Raw genomic sequence first — 15,714 nt, 5'->3', positions numbered from 1 at the left:
GCTGATAAAAAGCCCTGGATATAAGGCAGCTTCCTGCACTCCTGACTTTTTTCTGGAACTTGCAAGGTATTCACTGACATAATGGAATTGTACGTAGGCCCTTTCCCAGGAATGTTGGGGCACTGAGGCTCGTGGCTTTAGTGTATCAGAATGTCAGAACTCATAAAACCAATTGACTTTTTTTTAGGGCTATAAGCTGCGCAGTTACACGTACATAATGCCAGTGAAGGACAAGGAAAGCTGTAGCTGTTCCATTTGTTTCCCTGGAACAAGCCCTAGAGTGCTTCGATTGTCTGGCAGATTTGTAACTTCTAATCCACTGATAAAAGAGGCTGGCCATTATATTAAGTAAATGATAAAGAACTAGCTTGCCAACTTCCAAAGGTAATGATTTTAGGCTTTAAGAAATCTGGAGCATAAAAAGCTAACTCTTGGGTATTAGCCAATCCTGAAATGCCATTCATTGCACCCACCCACCCACCCACACCAGTCCCCTTAGCCCCACTTTCAGTCATATTCCTAGGGCAGTTTACAAAAATATCCCCTCTCATACTGTCTCATTTTAGAACATCCTGCTATATTTCCTGGCTCAGCAGGCTGCACGTTGCTAATTGTGTGCAGCATTTAGAATGTATGTCATTATCTCCCTATCACATTTTTGGAAATTCTAGAGGTCAAGCTGGAAAAGTCAAGTGCTCTTTCCTTATAGTTGCATGAAGATAGGGGCATTGTCACCTGCCCATAGATATATCCCCTCTGTCAGAATGCATGCTTATATCTCACACTGATTATCCAGGCATTGCAAGCAATATACGCAACATGCTTTCGCTTAAATCACAGGTGGAGAACCTCAGGCTCAGGGACAAAATGTGACCCCCCCAGCCTCTCTTTCAGATCCTCAGAACTCCCCCTTGTCACATCTCCCCCACCCCAGGCTATGCCTCTCAGGGATCTGCTTTGCACCCCAGGTGTGTTTGTTTACCTAACTGGAATATGTCCTTGAATTATGGTAAGTTCTCTCATTTGCCCAAGTGGAGGATAAAGAGGTGTGTAGGTGTACACTAGCCTACTATGCACAGTGGTAAAAAATTGCTTTTTTGCCTCCACCAACATTTGCCTCTTGCATTGCCCACTACTGGGATATGGCCTTTGGAAGATTGCCTAGAAAGGAATACTGTAAAAGGTTCTTTAGCCCTGCTTTATATCCAGCACTGGAATGACAACAGGTTATGCCGAATCTACCCATATGAACAAGCCAGCAGGAAAGGATGGTGCCTTTAGCAGAAACAACCTGAAGTGTACAGAGGCTCAGAGTTATTGGAAGGCTTTCCAGAAAGGAATGCAGCTCTCAGGCTAAAAAAAAAAGGTTTCCCGTCCCTGGCTCACACCTTCTTGCCTACCAGATTTCTTCCCTCCATCCCCATACGTACTTGCAACGTCCTTCAGAAACACTGCTAGCTATTCCCTCCCTGCCATAGCGCAAGGGGAAAGTCCCCTGATGAGGCCAGTTCCTCTCTTCCCTCAGGAACACCCCAGCTAAGTTCTCTTCCCCTGCTACGCTTTGCTCCTTGTCAGGCACCACAACCACGAAGGAAGCGGTTGACTCTTAAAACAGGCAGGGACCAAGAATGGCAAAAACCAACGGCAGCTTCTCTCAGCAGGATGGCCAGAGTGCCCGGTGTCATGTCTGCTTTGGCAGCCTACCAGCCATCTGGCTACCCTTTCCAGGAATGTGCAATATTGGTAAGTGTCTACTGCCTCCCCGATCTTCCTTTCCAGCACCCACAAGCTGGTTGTTTTTGGTATGTGCCGTGGGCAGACTCAGTGGCAGGGCTCCAGTTGCCTCTGCTGATGCAGACACGGTGCCAGATGGCAGACATGTGGTCATGGATGGGTGCGGAGGGGGTGGGGGTGGGGACAGATTGACCATTGATTGTGAACTGTGGCAAATCTTGAAACACGGCGGTGTCGCACTGATTTCATGATGCTTCTGTAGCCTTTAGCAAACATCTGGGTGTCTCTTGAGCTAATTATGAAAGGGGAACAAGGAGGCTCATTCCCTTTCAAACTCTCCCCCCCCCCCGGTTTCTCCATAACAAAATATCTCGCACATAATTAGACCAAAATTGAGAAGCTAGTGGCAGAGAGAAAAGGGAAGAGAATGTAGATACTATTTTTGTCCGCTTTCTTTGATACGCTGTGTCCCCTTCTCCAACTGAATCCAAACCTAAGTGCTGCAGTTGTTCTCAGTCATCCCTTGTCCCATTTGCCTCTCCCTTTACTTCTTTCCATATATTGTTACCCCCCACCATTGGCATTTAGATTGAACTATCCTCTAGGGAAGGACTTTTTCTTTTGATGCTTCTGATGGGACTTGACCTGAATTGGCACAGGAGACAAAGAACTATTCTTATTCGTCAATCAGAGTCATATTGGGTCCAGGGCAGAATGGGCTGATCCTCCCACCACTGGTACCTGCCCCCCCTCTCAAGGTACCTGACCACTGCTGTTTAGATGGCAAAATAGCATTTTCCAGTTCTTCATGTCTCTGACACAGTGTAGATCATCACCATCTGTAGCCAGGTAAGCAGATGAAGTGGGAGATTTGGAGACCCACTGGCAGCTGTGAGGAGGGAGAGAACGAGTTGAGTTTTTATTGGGTTTAGATTCAGATCACTCCCTTCATAGAAAGGGTGAGCATTAAGAGCCACCCAAATTTCTATTCTGAGCTCAGGAGACAGCTACCGATACCAGAAGTGGGGAGCTACAAAACCCTGTTGAAAACCCCCCCTGTGCCTGTGGGTGGAATGCTGTGCACAACACATTCCCCAAACAAGTTATACTGGGGCAGTATTCAACTCATTTTTGTGCTAGTGTAGGGATTAGAACAGATTTGGGGAGGTGATGGGAGGAGAAGGGCATGTTGTTCTGCTGCGCAATGAGAAATCCATTCGCTGATGATAGAAGGATCTGCTAAGCGCTGCATTAGATACAACTCTTTATGCCTATTTTTTTTTCTTGCATCTCTGGGCAAACCATGTGTACTCAACAATATCTGACCTGGTGGCTTCAGGAGATGGAGAAAGTAACCCATTGTCACCATAGCTGCGTCAAACCTGCGCAAGGTTTTGTTGTATTGCAGCTAGGGTTGCCAGACTCAATAGCGGACAGGACTTCTGTGCCTTTAATTGCCCTGCTCTCTTTTGAGTCTGGAAACCTTAAAGAGAAACCAGCAGACCCTTTGCTTGGAAATTAAACAAAGGGTCTGCTGGTTTCTCTTTAAGGTTTCCAGACTCAAAAGAGAGCAGGGCAATTAAAGGCACAGAAGTCCTGTCCTCTATTGAGTCTGGCAACCCTAATTGCAACAGTTGTAGTGGCTTTCTACTCAGCAAAGGAGAATTAAAGGAGAGGCAAGGGTGGTTGGAAGGCCCCTTTGCCACATATAGAGAGGTTGCGTCTAGAACTGAGTGTCATTCTGAGGAATAGTTGGTGGGGTGTGTGTGTGGCAGGATAGTGGCCACCATTACAGAGTGATCATGAACATTTGGGGAAACTTCTTCAAAGTGGAATTCCTTTTCCCGAGAGAGCGGGGTGTGTGAAAAAGAAAAGGGAACCTTAGAAACTTCCCCAGAAAAAAAGCGTCCTCAGCGGTATTTAACAGTAGGTTGCAAAATAAAGCTCTGTTGCCGTTTTAGAAAATTGAACTGGGTGGTTAACTATCTGCATTCATAAATGCAGAGTTGTATCTCTCTGCTCTTTCAAAGGTTCCCATTGCCACACTTTTATTTTGGTGTTACATCCCCCCCTGCTGGCCACACCATGTCAGAGTCATGGTGCTGTGCTCTGTGTTTCCCATGCTCAGCGGCTTCGCTGCAAGTGCAAAGAGCAGCCCCCTGAGACATTTGCATTACAGATGCAATAAGAGTAAATTCGAAAACGTAATTGCACTTTGCAGTGTGGTTATACATTCAAATGGTTTCAGCATTTGCACTTGCTGTGGGAGCTCTTTTGTTGATTTTAAAAAAGCAAAAGCAAATGATAGTTCTGACAGAAGTGCTGAGACCTAGACGTTGTTTGCGTTCAGAAAGCTTCAGAGCCTTAATTTAAATCCTTTGTGAGCAAGACCTCAAGGGAAGACTTCTCTATTTCTCTCTCCTAAAAAGCTGGGTAGTTTTTACATAACCCACATGCAGTATACTTACAGAAACAAATAACAAGTGTTGTTTTATTTTATGTGTGTTGTTTTACCTACGGTATAGTGTAGCATTAAGTTTAGCTAGGAGTTCTCAAGTAATAAGGTTAAAGAAATAAACAGATAAATCCGGTTCCCCATCTGGTGCCTTCTGCTACTTCTCCGCATCTAGCCAGTCCATTACATTAGAGAATGATGCTTCCTTGGGCTTCCATTCAGAGCTGCTTTGGCCACGTGAGTTTTTCAGTAGGATTGTGGCATGGAAGGAAAGAATTAAACCCCCTCTTCAGGTGCCACAGCACCAATCTTGATGACCCCCCTTCCCATGGCAGCAGTTTACAGTAAAAAGACTCCCACTTCCAATGAGCTTTCACCACAGTTTCATCCATAGCTGGTTTCAATATTATCCTTAGGTAGAAAGTATGGTTTAACCCTATACAGTTGTACCTCGGCTCCCGAACGCCTTGGGAGTCGAACATTCCGGCTCATGAATGATCAAAACCCAGGAGTGTTCTGGTTTTTGAACTTTCTTTTGGAATGCGAATGTCTGATGGGGCTTCCGATTGGCTGCAAGAGCTTCCTGCAGCCAATCTGAAGCCACGCTTTGGTTCTGAACGTTTTGCAAGTCGAACGGACTTCTGGAACGGATTCCGTTTGACTTCCGAGGTACGACGCTACACATATTTCTTACAGTAACATAACTTGGTCTAAAAGTAGTAAACACACAGTGTTTTGAAACTGAATAGAACAGGGAAGTCTGACACATTTTCAAATGTTGCCTGGTTTGAACAGAGCAACTGCCCCAAGGATCAGACCCTGCATATTTCTCTTTGAATGTCAGACTTTATTCCCATTTCTTCAGAAATGCATTGTGAATGCAGGGAACCTTGATTTTCTGCTTACACGAGGAGGAAGGTAGCCGTGTCTGGAATGGTTCAGCTCCCACCATAGCCTGTGGCGTTTTCCCCAACCACCCCGTGTCAAAGGACCCTGAGAGTTATTTTATTTGTTTTCCCAAAGACTGTGATTTATGCAGGTTATTAACTAATATCATAACACACAACTTTGCAGGTGCAGCCCTGCTCTCCTGACCGGTCGCTAATCTCAACAGAAGCTGTGTGCGCACCACGGTTTTCAGTTTCAGAGCTGAAGGGGAGTAGATTCAAAGCTGCTTTGGGAGGGATTGGGTTTCCTCCAAGGCTTTCTCATTTATGTTTAAAAGATTGACTTAAGTTGTATCCACTTCCCATTAAATTGTGTATGAACTATTTATCACTCGTGATCAAATGGCCGCCTTGATAAATGTAACTTGTCCCTTCTCATAGTAGAGGGAATGCTCAGTGGTTCTGTTATGTAACAGGATATTGGCTATTTGCTTAAAACTCTGTACAGCTTGCTTTGGTGCTCTCTGTATTGCCCAGTGTGAAGAGGTAGTTTGGACAGAAGCCCAAACAAGCTGGAATAGTCATTCCCCCTTAATGATGGATAGAGCCAAGGGAAGTAAGTGCCTAGCTTGCTGCTAGCCTGAGTCAGAATTTATTTCTTAGGTTCTTTAACAGCTCTAGAACCAGTATGAAATCTGCAGTTGGCAGAATAGCAATTCAAGTAACATATTTCAGAAAATCACAGGAGTTGGATGTCACAAAATGTGTTCTCTGATTTCTTTTCAAAGAGTCTGGGATTAAAGTTTTGGAAGGCCCACTTTTCTCATCGAGATGGGGAAGAAAGTCAATTTTGTTAATGAGAAACTATTACCTAATTTGCACTTCTTAAACCAATAAATCAAAACAGCTATTCCTCAAAATATTCTCTGAATTTTGCGATGCATTCTCCAACCAATGTGTACAAAAATGCACATGCGAAGCTTGACTATAAGCTCCTTTGCATTTGTGAACTTCCAGGGATTTTCTCCCACTCTGTATAGGCTTCCAAAAGTCATGAAATGCGACTCTAATCAAGAAGGCAAGTTCCCTGAAGAAAATGCACAGGTATAATGGTGTGTCCTTTGCATGTAGATAATAATCACATACCACTAGGAAGTTCAAAATTGTCCTGCCCCACAAACCATAATATTTTTAAAATGCCATATGCACAGCCATTTACAATGCGATCCTAACTATGTCTACTCAGTAGTAAGTTCTGTTGAATTCAGTTGGAATTACTCCCAAGTGAGGTTAGGATTGCAGCCTGAATATTTGAGAATCTGACACGTTTGTTCAACTGTGCAATTTCCCCCCATTTCTTTGTTTGGTTCTCAGACTTGCTTTGATGTGGATCATTTTTATTTCTTGCTATGAGTCTGAAGCAAGCAGTGAAGCAGCTTTTGGTTGTTGAACTGTGTTTGTGTGTGCGCGCCTTTTATTTAGATTGTGTGTGTTAATTTGTCATTTTAAATTTTGATTGCGGGTTTGGGCCCCAAATGTTGGAAGTAACCTGGGCCCATCTGGACCTCCGAGAGGCCCTGCTAGCCACATTTCTGTAGAAAGCCTTGCCCTTATTCTTTCAGCTGACATCAAATCCTCTGTGTTTTACACATTGGTTAAGAACTGTTCTGCTTTCTTGGGGTTTTTATGCTCCCTAGCATGGCTTTGATTTTTCTGCAGCTTTTAATCTGCTTCTGGAACAAAGAGATTTCCATTTATATGAATCACAAAGTGTATTTCTCAATTATGGGTTGTGAAATAGCAAGGTAGAAAATTTTGCAGATTCGCTCTCAAAACAACAAACAAGCCTAATTTACTGTTAAATGAACCACCTCTAGAGGGCGGTGTAGCATTGCTGTTTTGTGATCTTGGTTTTACACCTCGGTTTTGTGGTAAATACCCAAATAAAATCTTCTAGGGTGGTATTTGCCATAATGCTCTAACTAATGACTGTAAGGACCAATGAGAAATTTGTTTCAGTTGTACCAACAAGTGTGGTGATTGTTTCCAATCTGAAGTATTCCAAGGAACCTTCATGAAAAAGCATATTTCAATATAATTATTAAATGCCCCTTTATTCCAGATCAGTCCCATTATACTCAGTGAGATCTGCTCCAGGCTAGGTAGATTGTATGTTGGAACATTTTATCATATGTCAGCTCATAAAAATGTACGAACTGGAGTCAGGAAGACAGGACAAAATTACTTTGTTGGAGGGAAAGGTCATAGCAAAGTGGTAAAACAACATACTGGTTCTCTCCCCCACTGCCCCAGCCCTTGTTCAAGTTGTATGCCCACATTTCTAGGGGCTAACTTTTAAATCTTATCTTCCATTTCTGTATTCTCTTGGTAGTATCCAACTATGCTATATTCAGAGTAGCAATGGCCCTACGCTGGTCATGTTCATTATTTCCAGTGAATCTACTCAAAATAGGACTAGCATTTGGTACAGTGGGTGATGTCTGATGTTAATCATACTCAAGAGTCCATTAATTTTAATGGGTCTACTTTGTATATCTTAGTTGGTTATCAGTTGACATATTTATTTATTAAAAATAAATAGCCTCACTCTTTTCTTCTTCTTCAAAAAATGAAATAGAGGTGGGGTTTTTAAAAAATAAAATACCAGTAAAAATAAAACATCGTACAGTGCACACTCACACACACACATGAACTAAGAGCAAAACAACAATCAATAAAACAGCACTCATGGAGACAACATCATTAATATAACAAGCTGAGGGAGTACTCAGTTGTGTTTCAACAAAACGTCTAAGTCAGGCATCCCCAAACTGAGGCCCTCCAGATGTTTTGGCTTACAACTCCCATGATCCCTAGCTAACAGGACCAGTGGTCAGGGAAGATGGGAATTGTAGTCCAAAACATCTGGAGGGCCGAAGTTTGGGGATGCCTGGTCTAAGTGAAGAATGTGCTGGTGCCTGAGAGGATCTCATTTGATAGAACATTTTACAAGATGGCTGCCGTATTGTTTTCTTAGGAACACCCCCACCACCCAGGGCATTTCTAGTTCTTCTTTTGAAACGCAACCTATGACTTTCTCCTTCAGACGCCAGCACAGTTTCACAAGATTATGCTATTGCTGGTGTTACAGACGGATGTGCCAAGTCCAATGTGTCGCTCTCCAGTAACTGTAAATTTTTAATCCAGAGTTTGAAAAATCTCGGTACAGAAATGTTCCGAAGGGAGATGGCTATCTTGGAGCTTTTCAGCAGGACAACATGTTTATGAGGGCTCTCAGATCTCATAACTCCAGAAGCACTTCAGAAATGAGCAGGTTATGAAAGGTTTCTCTCGCGAGCAAAATAAATGTGCTATTCAGCGATAAATCATGACAGGCTCCTGTTATACCACATAGAGCTAAAGAATGCTAAGCAAATGACTCCACCTCCCCTCCCCACCATGTGCTTCTGAGCCTCGTTATGAATGCTGGATTCCATTGCTGAGTGATACAAAAGCTACTGTTGCAACCTTCTATTCCCTGGGTGCCCATGAACCCTTTGTGAAGTAATTGAAGGAAATTGATGACATAATTGGGTATATCTTGGGTATCAAGAAGGCTGCAAGGGAAAACCAGAGCATAAAAGTAACCAGCTTTCCAAACCACTTTTACATGCAAGCTTCCGTTTCAACGAGGATTGTTCCTGAAACAGTTCATTGTGCAGGAAGCAGTGTTCTTTGGAATGCTACAGTTCATAAGTTCTGGCCAATGCTGTGTGGGAACAAGAGCTATTAGGTCTAAGCGGCTGGTTATGGTTTTCGACTCTTGTAGAATGTGCGGGATGGAAATAAAGCACCATTTTATTCAAGCACTGAGATTGTCTGTGACAACAGTTCCAAGAATGGTTTGAAACAAATAAACATTTAAAAGTGAATACCTTCAAGTATAGCCTGGATTCAGTTGTTTGTGGTCTGGTTATTTCCTGTCTGCAGGGCCGGCCCTATGGCCAGGCTGGGTGGCGCAGGGCGCCACGCAGCTGCGCCCGCCCTCCTGCCGCTCCGCCGCGCCCTCAGCAGCTGTGCTGCGTGCTGAGCCCGCCCACCTGTTGTGCAGCAGTGCCTACGGCAGACGCGCTGCACACTGTGCCCGCCTGCCAGACGCGCTGGGAAACGGGGCGGGGGGGGGGGGCGCCAGAGGGATCCGTCGTGCCAGGGCGCCAGAGGTGCTTAAGATGGCCCTGCCTGTCTGGACTACTGTAACTCACTGTATGCTGGGCTGCCCTTGAAGATGGTCTGGAGGCTGCAGCTAGGTTGGTAAGTGGGGCAGCCCGATGGGACTGTGTGCTACCATTCCTAGAAACTGTGTACTGGTGGCTACCAATGAGCAGATGAAGCTTTGGTGCTGGTGCTGTCACTTGGGGTGCCCTGTTGACATTGACCTGTGACAGGGCCTTCTCAGTGGTAGTTCCCCTTTTGTCGAATGCCCAACCTAGTGAGGTGCACCTTTTCCAGTAATTGATTTTTGGGGATAGTATATAAATTGCACACATAAGGAGGTGCCATAAAGAAAAACCAGAATGACTGTGTGTGACCAAGGGTAAAATTTTCTGAGAACTTTTCTTGGCAGAGGAAACATTTATTGCAAATTCTACCCTTTGGTCATAATTAGAGTGAAATTTTGAGGACAAAACTTGTTATGTATTCCCAAAGATTGGGGCGTTTCTGTGCAAGATGTGAGAGATAAAAAAGAAAAGAAAAAGGAATTTGAAAATTAAAAGCTTGCTTAAGATTTTATTTATTTGCTACATTCTTCTTGTTGATAATTCTTTTGGTTAGTTACATTTTGATGCCTATGCAGAGATTTTGATAGTAACAAACTACTGCAGTTTTCTTTGTAAGTAAAAATGTTTAAGGTTTCAATTATTACAATGAAGCTATTGGTTAAAAATAAATCTATCTGCAGTTTCCTCTGCAAGTGCTGATCACCTTGTCTTGACCCTCAGTGTTTATGTGTGAAGGTAACAATTATGCAACAGCTGAACTATGTAGACTGGACCTTATCTCCCAGAAAGAACTGCTGTCTTATGTAGTCTGATTTAGCACACTTCTCTGTTTATGAAGCTTCACTTCATAGCTTTACAAAGTCGGAGGGAAGTCCTGATGGGAGCCAAAAATACAGACTTTCGAACATGAGGATGCCAGATGTCATTTCCATCTACTTTGCTGGAACTGTCACTGGTTCTCTGTTAAAACTCCACAGCATGTTATGCGGTGAAATTCCTTGCCACGTTGTAAACTTATGCTTTAAAAGAATTCTAAGGAATAGTTTCCTTAGGATGTGTGCGTGTCAGCTGTTTCAACCCAGAAATTCCTCCATTGTATCTGCTTTGGATGGATACTAAACCCTATCACATCGCTGACTCGTCCTGTGTAATTATCTCATTCCAAGGCCAAATGAATATATACAAGTGGGGCCTTGCAACAAAATGTTGCAGTGTGGATTGCTTCTGTTTTGGGTCCCAGCCTCTTCTTCCCTTCCCTCTTATTTTCCTCCTCCCATAAGCATCACTTGACATCCCATGCCCATTGAGCAGGCTCAGTCTGTTTTGGGTTTACCACTCCCTTTGTTTCCCCTCCACCTAAATGGGGGTTGAATAGAGGGTGGGGTGGACACACTGGTGTCCGGTCAAAGCTAAATTCAAATCATTTCATTTCTCCATTGATGTTTATGGACAGTTCTGTCTTCTATCATTAGAACACTGAAAAAATCGCTTTTCGATATGAACTAGCAAGCGACTTATTCTGACTTATTCTTACTATACTGCCTTGGGTATACAGCCATACTTTGGTTTAAGTACGCCTCGGTTTGAGTACTTTCAGTTTAAGTACTCTGCGGACCCGTCTGGAACGGATTAATCCACTTTCCATTACTTTCAATGGGAAAGTTCGCTTCAGGTTATGTACGTTTCAGGTTAAGTACGGACTTCCGGAACCAATTACACTCATACCTCGGGTTAAGTACGCTTCAGGTTGAGTACTCCGCGGACCCGTCTGGAACAGACAGAGCTCAGCACAGCTGGGCAGAGGAACGCCTCCATCCCACCCAAATCTCTTCAAGTATGGTGGGTCAGGGGTTGGATTGCTCAGTAAGTTTGATCAATTCCCTAACAAAGTAAAGGCAAAAAAAATGCACCCAGGTAACGCGGGTGGTGCTGTGGGTTAAACCACAGAGCCTAGGGCTTGCCGATCAGAAGGTCAGCGGTTTGAATCCCCATGACGGGGTGAGCTCCCTTTGCTCAGTCCCTGCTCCTGCCAACCTAGCAGTTGGAAAGCACGTCAAAATGCAAGTAGATAAATAGGAACCGCTACAGCGGGAAGGTAAACGGCGTTTCCATGTGATGTTCTGGTTTGCCAGAAGCGGCTTTGTCATGCTGCCCACATGACCTGGAAGCTATACGCCGGCTCCCTCGGCCAATAATGCGAGATGAGTGCGCAACCCCAGAGTCGGTCACGACTGGACCTAATGGTCAGGGGTCCCTTTACCTTTACCTTTATACAAATTAAAATGAAATGAAATGAGATGGTCCATTCTAATATAATATAATAGTCTCCTGTTCCTCCCCCGCCTACTCAATCTTACTTTTCCCTGTACCCACTCATCAGGTTCATCCCCTGACCCATTAACGCAACATCCCATGCCATTAAATGGGGCTGTTTTCCCCTCTAGATGTTTCTTTCCGTGTGTGTGCATACCTTGAAGTTGCCCCAGATTTACTGAGACTTCCCTGTTGATCATTAGTGGTGTGGCTTTGGCTACAAGACCTTCTCCGCAGTCACCATCATTTCAGGCTGCGGGAGTAGCTGGAAGTGGGCTGCATTGCACAGGTAGGCTCATGTTGGGAGTGGGCACTCCAGTCCTGCAGGTACCCCAGGGCCAAACCGTACAGGGATTTGACTCATACAGAGTGTTTTTGAAAAGAGGCTTCAAGCCACTGGAGCTGTTGAAGATATTTCAATTGGCCAGGCCCAGTCAGCAGCTACCTAACGACTGCTCTCTAAACAAATTGCAGTTTCCAAACATCCATCAAATAGAGCCTCATATATCACACATCACAGTAGTCTATCTTGGAGGTTATCAAGAGCATGCATAACCGTGGCTAAGCTATCCACCTAGAAAAATAGTGTGAAATGCTATGTCTTCCAAAACAGTCCTATTAAAAGTTAGTGAAATGGCTTGGAAGGAAGTAGGCTGAAGATCACAAGACACACACCTATGTTTATATTTCGTTATGCTATTAAGGATGAAACCGTAGTTTTCATTTATATGATATGTTTATATCCTATTCTCCTCATTGGCCACAGTTTGACACAGAGTCAAATATATTAAGCCCATTCATTTTAGTGTGCTTACCCTCACTTAACTCTGTGTTGGATTGAGGCAAGAATGTCCTAGAAACAAATGTAAGCACATATGTTTTGATTTACTGCTCCCCTGCACCATGAAGTGCCCTTAAACTTCACAATATGAGGCTGCAGTCCTAAACACAGCTACTAGGAAGTAAGCTGCATTAAAAACAATGGAACTTACTTCCGAGTAAACATGCATTGGATTTCAGTATAAAATTGAGCCTCATATACACAAGTGCTGATTCTGAATTGGAAAATTGTTGTTTTATTACCATTTACGGGAACATTCTGAAACCTAATAGTCCAAATAAATTTCAGGTTCTTATGAGTGTAGAAACCAAGTGTAGAAACTGGCTATTCAATCATTTCAATTTTGATTCTTCCATACTACAATCAATCACACTTTGAATATAGGCTTTGCCTTGTTCTGGCTGTGGTGTGTATAAACTTTCACACCACTAAAAGATGAGACACTTTCACATTAGAATGAAAAACAGCTATCAGTATTGGGACACCTTAAAGACTAACAAGTTTGTTACTGCCTGAGGTTTTTGTAGACCAGGTTCTGCACTGTGAAATGCATGAATTGAAATCCTACATTTATTGGGATATTGGAACACTAGCTTTTACATTCACCTCAAATGATCTTGAATTGTTCAGTCTGCGTTGAAGCTTCCAAGATCTAGAGTTATGGGTCTACTCATGTGTAAGCAATCCCTTATTGCAGTTGGGGGTGTGATTTAGGAGGTCAGAGTACATAATGCCTTCCTCTGGAATTAACACTGGTCTCTGACTTCTTGTTCCTAGTCCTTCAGGTCAGTCTCCCTTCCTTGCTGCATTATACCTTGCCTGAATGCTTTGGGATGTTAACCTTGAACTTTGTCTCTGGATTATGTTTGGACTTTGACTGCTTTTCTGTGGTTGACCTTAGCTTGTTTAGACTGTGCTGCAGCTGCAACATTGCCTTTGTTGCTAAGTATTTGGTGAATGCTTATATCTTTAGTAACTGGGGCCTTAGCCCCCGAGAGCACCTTCCAGGCTGTGACACGTGTAGTTGTCATGCCCACATGTAGTTGACATGTCATGAACCCCCCTCCACCTGTGTGTTCATTTGGATTCTGAAGGGTCTTTATTCACATTCTTGATGGATGCAGAACTTTCCCCGTGTGAGGTGGGCCTCAACTGGGCCAGAATCCCTTGTCCTGTAGAGCCCTTTCACACCCTGGCTGAATGTTGTTCATAAACAAAACCAAGTGCAGAGGCTTTTGGCATTCATCAACTCTCAAATTTAACCCACCAAAGGTCCACGGGAAACTAAGGGACTTGCACTGTCCTTGCCCCCACCTGGTTCTCTGCTTCCCCCTGTTTTCTCCCTCCCAAGTCTATCCTTCCAAGTAGACCCTCCCTCCTTTTTCTGCTTCTGGAACCATCTGGCAGCCAAACGGGTGTTTCTCCTGAGACTTGGCTCCCTGCCTGGTCTGCCGCCACTCTTGGTCCTGAAGCTGGGGTGTGGGGATTGTAATGGAAAAACTGGCCATCAAGGTAGGACTTAGGAGTTCTTTGCAAACCCCAGGTGAAGCATGAGATCAACAGGTTGCCATTATAGCAATGTATGTGGGTTTCTCCATAGCAGGGTGCTCTCAACCCTCTTCCTCTGAAGATATCTCTCCATGGGCTAGGTCAGCTGGGATTCTGACAAACATGCAGTTGTTGTGGGAGGGCATGCCACTTAGGGTTGGGGTAGTCTATATGACCTCATGACCTCTCACACATTTTTCCAGTGTTGTGGGGGCCATCTGAATACTCCCCCACAACATCTTCCTGGGTCTGGGGATTTTCCTGTGCATTCCCATAGCTCTGACCCCTGACTTTGTTCTTCTCTGGCCCAACTCTTTCCTTCTGGTTCCCAGCAACTGACTTATTTATGACAAGGCTCTTGAAGGATTGACACTTCCATGTCCTTTGCTGATCTTCACCCTCTCTTTGATTTTTCTCTTAATTCCCAGGTAGATTTCAATCACAGAGAAGACTCTTGATCTGTACTCATGTGATCCCTCAAGCCTTTATCCCCTCAGTGCGCTGACAATTAAGTCATTGCAACATTGCTGATTTCTACAGGTGTGCAGAAGTGGTGTCATGCAGGGACTCCAGTTTAAAAATAATAATCCACTAACCGTTGATGAACTATATTTAGGACATTATGTAGTGATTAGATTGCTCACAGCCAAGAAGAAAGTTCAGTAAACTTGCTTCCACCCCCCACCCCAAATTACTTAGCCAAAATACTGCAGCTTGGAAGAAAGTGTCAAGCAGAGACTTGGCATCGCACTTTGGACTCGCCAGTGAAATAAGATGTATTGAGAAAACAGTGATTTGCAGTAACCTTAAAGATGATGGCTATAGTCTGTAAAGTTCCTTTAGGTGCATGGATGGCTTTCCAACTCCCCCAATTTCTAACAGCAACTTCTCATGCTGTGTCAGAGTCAGCTGCTGTGAACTCTATCCCCTCCAAAAGAAAGAAAGAAAGAAAAGCCAGCAGTTACTGTAGGGTTCTGTTATAGGCTATTACATGTATGACAAAGATATACCTTGGAAGTCCAGCTGGCCACGTAAACATCATCATGCTGTCCTCTGGCAAGAGTAAGCCGATGTTTTGTCCTCATTGTTGTGCTACAGCCCCCAAAGCATCTAGAGGGCACCAGGTTGGCCAAGGCTCCTTTAAAGCTAGAGGAGAGGTCCCACAGGCTCCATAGCTCTTCTGGCTGTAGAGAACTGCCTGGCTTGCTAGGCTGTTTTGAATGATCTAATATTGTAAGCTTCGCTACATGGTGTCAAAGGGAATGTGAGCTTTTTTGTCACACATGGCAGAGGCATAAATGAAGGAGCACTCTTGCGGGTCTCAAGTCAGCAAATGAAACTGAAATGCTAGTTTGTGGTGATCCCGGTTTGGGTATATTGTTTACATCAAGCGAGAATGAAGGCTGCACTATCCGCTTCATTCTGTAAGTACTAATTGTTTAGGTTATCCAGAGAATCAAAGAGATATGAGAACCTGACTGCAGCTCTCAAAGTGACAGCCAGACTGGTTTTAGCCCTCCGTTGGAGGACTGGTGGTTCCTGGGAGCTTCCTCTTCCTCTCTCCTAGGAAGAACTCCACAATTACTGTAAATTTGTGAAATCTTATAAGTGGCATGGTGCTCTCCAGATGTTGGTGGGTTACAACTCTGATCACCT

The 15,714-nt window shown here is 44.0% G+C and overlaps 1 protein-coding gene across 3 annotated transcripts in view; it reads left to right on the top strand.

The window, feature by feature from the left end:
- The first annotated feature begins 949 nt into the window (after positions 1-949).
- The window catches only part of HDAC9 (histone deacetylase 9), a 338,697-nt gene continuing 323,932 nt past the window's right edge, over positions 950-15,714 (top strand). For all 3 annotated transcript variants that reach the window (XM_035130280.2, XM_035130275.2, XM_035130272.2), the window contains exon 1: positions 950-1,743. In XM_035130280.2, coding sequence (XP_034986171.2) covers positions 1,629-1,743 — 115 coding nt within the window. In that variant the 5' untranslated portion in view covers positions 950-1,628. The remainder of the gene's footprint in view (positions 1,744-15,714) is intronic.

Source organism: Zootoca vivipara, chromosome 12, assembly GCF_963506605.1.
Source record: "Zootoca vivipara chromosome 12, rZooViv1.1, whole genome shotgun sequence".
In the NCBI taxonomy this organism is placed as follows: domain Eukaryota; kingdom Metazoa; phylum Chordata; class Lepidosauria; order Squamata; family Lacertidae; genus Zootoca; species Zootoca vivipara.
This window is presented reverse-complemented; position numbering and strand designations above follow the sequence as displayed.